Here is a 3240-nt window from a genome sequence, read left to right on the forward strand (position 1 = left end):
AATAATTATATACATGTGAATTAATTTGGGTAAATATTTATATTAATATTTATTCTTTAGTGAAATTATTAAACCTGTTTTGGGGGGTAGAAACAATTAAATTTATCTTCTTAACATATATAAGTAATGCTCTGAATTGTGTAATAATAATTATTTATTTTTTCATATCACTAATGAAGAAAAAGTGAATAATATTTAAGCACAAAGGGAATTCAAAAAAGAAAAAAGTAAAATATTAAATCTGTTGTCTATAATAGAATATGAAGAGAAGTTATGATGGTAATCACACATTTTAATTATATAATTTCTGAAGATACACAAAGAATGTAGTTGTAAATACAAAAATTTTCTAATAATACATTTTTTTAACAATACCCAATAATATTTGTTAGTTATACAATATATGATCTATCTTTTGTTATTTTCTTTATTTCATTTTTTAATATAATTTCTTTTGAAGATGAATAAATGGCTGATTTTTCATAATTAGTAAAGGCAACGAAATGCTGCAAAACTGAGTACTGAAATAATTTTCAATAAGATGACGATGCTATTATGCATAAATAGAAAATTCTTTCATTTACAATTATTGTAATGATCTATAAAGAATATTTCAAAACCGCAAAAAATTATTAAATTAATATTTTTTTTCTAAAATTGTAAATAACTCTTTTATTTAGCATTTGCATAATAATTATATAATTGCATATAATAATTAATTAATTAAAAAAAAAAATAATATATCTATGTTCTATTTTTATTTTTTTATGAGATTTAAAATGTTCTGTTTTTCTTCAGTTCTTGTCGTAATTAAAAATGGAATTATTACTGTTTTGTGTAAAAAACAGCACAACAGTAATTTATTCGAATATATTTTTTGGTATCTTCAAAAAAAAAACCTTTTCACATTCTAATTATGAGCAATAAAGGGCTACATACATAGATAAAATATTATACATTTTAACCTTATGTGTATCAATACTGATAAGTTTGAAATATTTTATAATTTCACAAGTACAAATTTTTTATAAAAGGTTATGTCTAAAGCAGGGTCGGCACCTGAATTGTTGTCTGCGGCTGAGTTGATATTTTTTTTTATTTAAACTGTTATTTATAATGATTATTAAGTAGTTTGCTTCTCCTGGAAGAAATGGGAAAATTAAATTATTAGAACCATAATTTTAGTACTTAATATGTTGTGTGTTATATTTTTTAGGAAAATGAAGCCAAAAAATTAGGGTTGGACAAAATGCATGATGGATTTTTTTCGAAAGAAGGAAAAGCGAAAGATGATACTTATTGTAATGTATTCGATAAAGAAAAAAAAAATAATGAAGCAGCAAAAAAACTTTGCAGTACTTTCGTTTATTTTTTAGAAACAATAAGATAGAAAATATGAATTTGATAAATATTGTAGTTATTTTRCGTTACTGGTTATATGATAAGATAGGTGCAATTCAAACTGATCACTCTAAAAAAATTGATGAAAAAGTTTTTGTTAATGATCTTATTGAAGCATGGAAAAAAACTACTATATATAAATTAAGAATAACTTGTGATGCACCAAATATAAAAGATGTTAACGTAAACGATTTAAAATATAGAAAACTTTCGTATATTTATTTAAAAAATCATGATGTCATTGAAAAAGGGATAAAGTCCATAGAAAAAAGTAAGTGTGATACGTATATGAAATATCTTAATAATATTAATTTATTGTATAAAAACCATAAGACACAGTGTAGGACTGGAATTTTTGGGGGAGCTTTTGGTCCCAGTTACGCTGATTGTTCTTCATCGTCTTCTTCTAAATATGACCCAAGTAAACTCATAATTGCATTAAACGGATGTAAAGATAAAGCATCTAGGGAGAGCGGAGGATCAGGTTTAGGATCATGGTTATTTGGATGGGGTTCATCACGTGAATCCTCTTCGAGAGGTAAGGATAGCCCTGCTCCAGGGAACACAAAAACTATCGATGCAGCGGGGGAGAAAGGACAAGGAGCTTCAAAAAGTTTAGCARGATCAAAAGATTCACCAGGTTTAACGCGCTCAACAACTGCAGTGGGTCAAGTAAGTCCAGGAGATTCTGGATGTCCAGTAGTTGCAAAGGMAGCGAGTGGAGGAGCAGTAAGTAGAGCATCAGAAAGTGGGCCGGTAGCCCCTGTGAAGCTTGGAACATCTTTGAGTCTCCAGACAAGAGGGATCCCTGGGAACGGTGTTCTTACTGTGCCATCATATACTTCAGAAATTAAAAGTGATCCAGCACCTGTTGCTGTTGCTAATTCTCCTAGTAATTCGGAAAGTGAATCTGATAAGATGGGCTCAAATTTTATTCGTAACATCATAATGGGCACTGCAATACTTGGAACGATATTCTTCCTTTTCTATTACAACCTGGTAATGACATATTATATTTTATGAAATAGGAATATTGAGTTAGTAGCAATTATTTATCTATTACATGTATAGTCACAAAGTAAAAATGTTTTCACTCTACATTTTTTTATTTGTTAGTCTTCAAGATTAAAGTCAAATTTTCCCAAAAGAAAAAGAAAGAAAAAAATATTCGAGCATAATTATTATGAAGAGTATGAAAGAGAGTATGAGAAGTATGATTCAGAAGATAGGTCATTAGCTTCTGAAGACGATMGATACTATTTGAATTATCAACCTGAASGAGAYTAYRATTACTAATTAGGTGTATAAAATGTAATCTKTTATAATAGTTATTTTAAKAGGAMGTGATAGTGAWATTTATTTGGTAATCATCCTTATTAGTAATATTCAGAAATCAAAAAAAAAAAAAAACAATTAAGTACAGAAAAATTATACAAGTTATTATATAAATTAAAAATAATTTCCTTTWMCTACATACCATGAGAACAAATAAAGAGCAATAAATTAGTAACACAAATATTAAAAATTATTCAAATTTATAAATCGTATGAATTGTTTGAAGTTGAATATGATTTAAACGTCAAAAAAGTTATGATTCTTAAAGAAACGTAAAATTATATTAAATAGCAATATGTTATTTTGATGCAGACAGCCCATGATTTTATCGCAAAGTTTTAAAAAAATATAAAAATTTAAAATAATAATATAAAATATTTGGACGGATAGTGTAATAAAAAATATTAGAAGAAACTAGTAGAAAAATAGTGTAACATTTGATATTATTAGTTATGATCAGATGAATTTATATGTGGAASAWTTAAATGACACTATAAAAATTAA

General features: G+C 26.4%; 1 protein-coding gene across 1 annotated transcript; it reads left to right on the forward strand.

Moving 5' to 3' along the window:
- Positions 1-1395: 1395 nt before the first annotated feature.
- PVX_065690 (hypothetical protein) lies at positions 1396-2697 on the forward strand (the record flags this gene model as incomplete). Its single annotated transcript, XM_001612414.1, has 2 exons — positions 1396-2400; positions 2518-2697. 2 exons carry the CDS (start codon positions 1396-1398, stop codon positions 2695-2697), a joined length of 1185 nt encoding a protein of 394 aa, XP_001612464.1.
- Between the last annotated feature and the right edge of the window lie 543 nt (positions 2698-3240).

Source organism: Plasmodium vivax, genomic scaffold (assembly GCF_000002415.2).
Source record: "Plasmodium vivax scf_6669 genomic scaffold, whole genome shotgun sequence".
Lineage (NCBI taxonomy): Eukaryota > Apicomplexa > Aconoidasida > Haemosporida > Plasmodiidae > Plasmodium > Plasmodium vivax.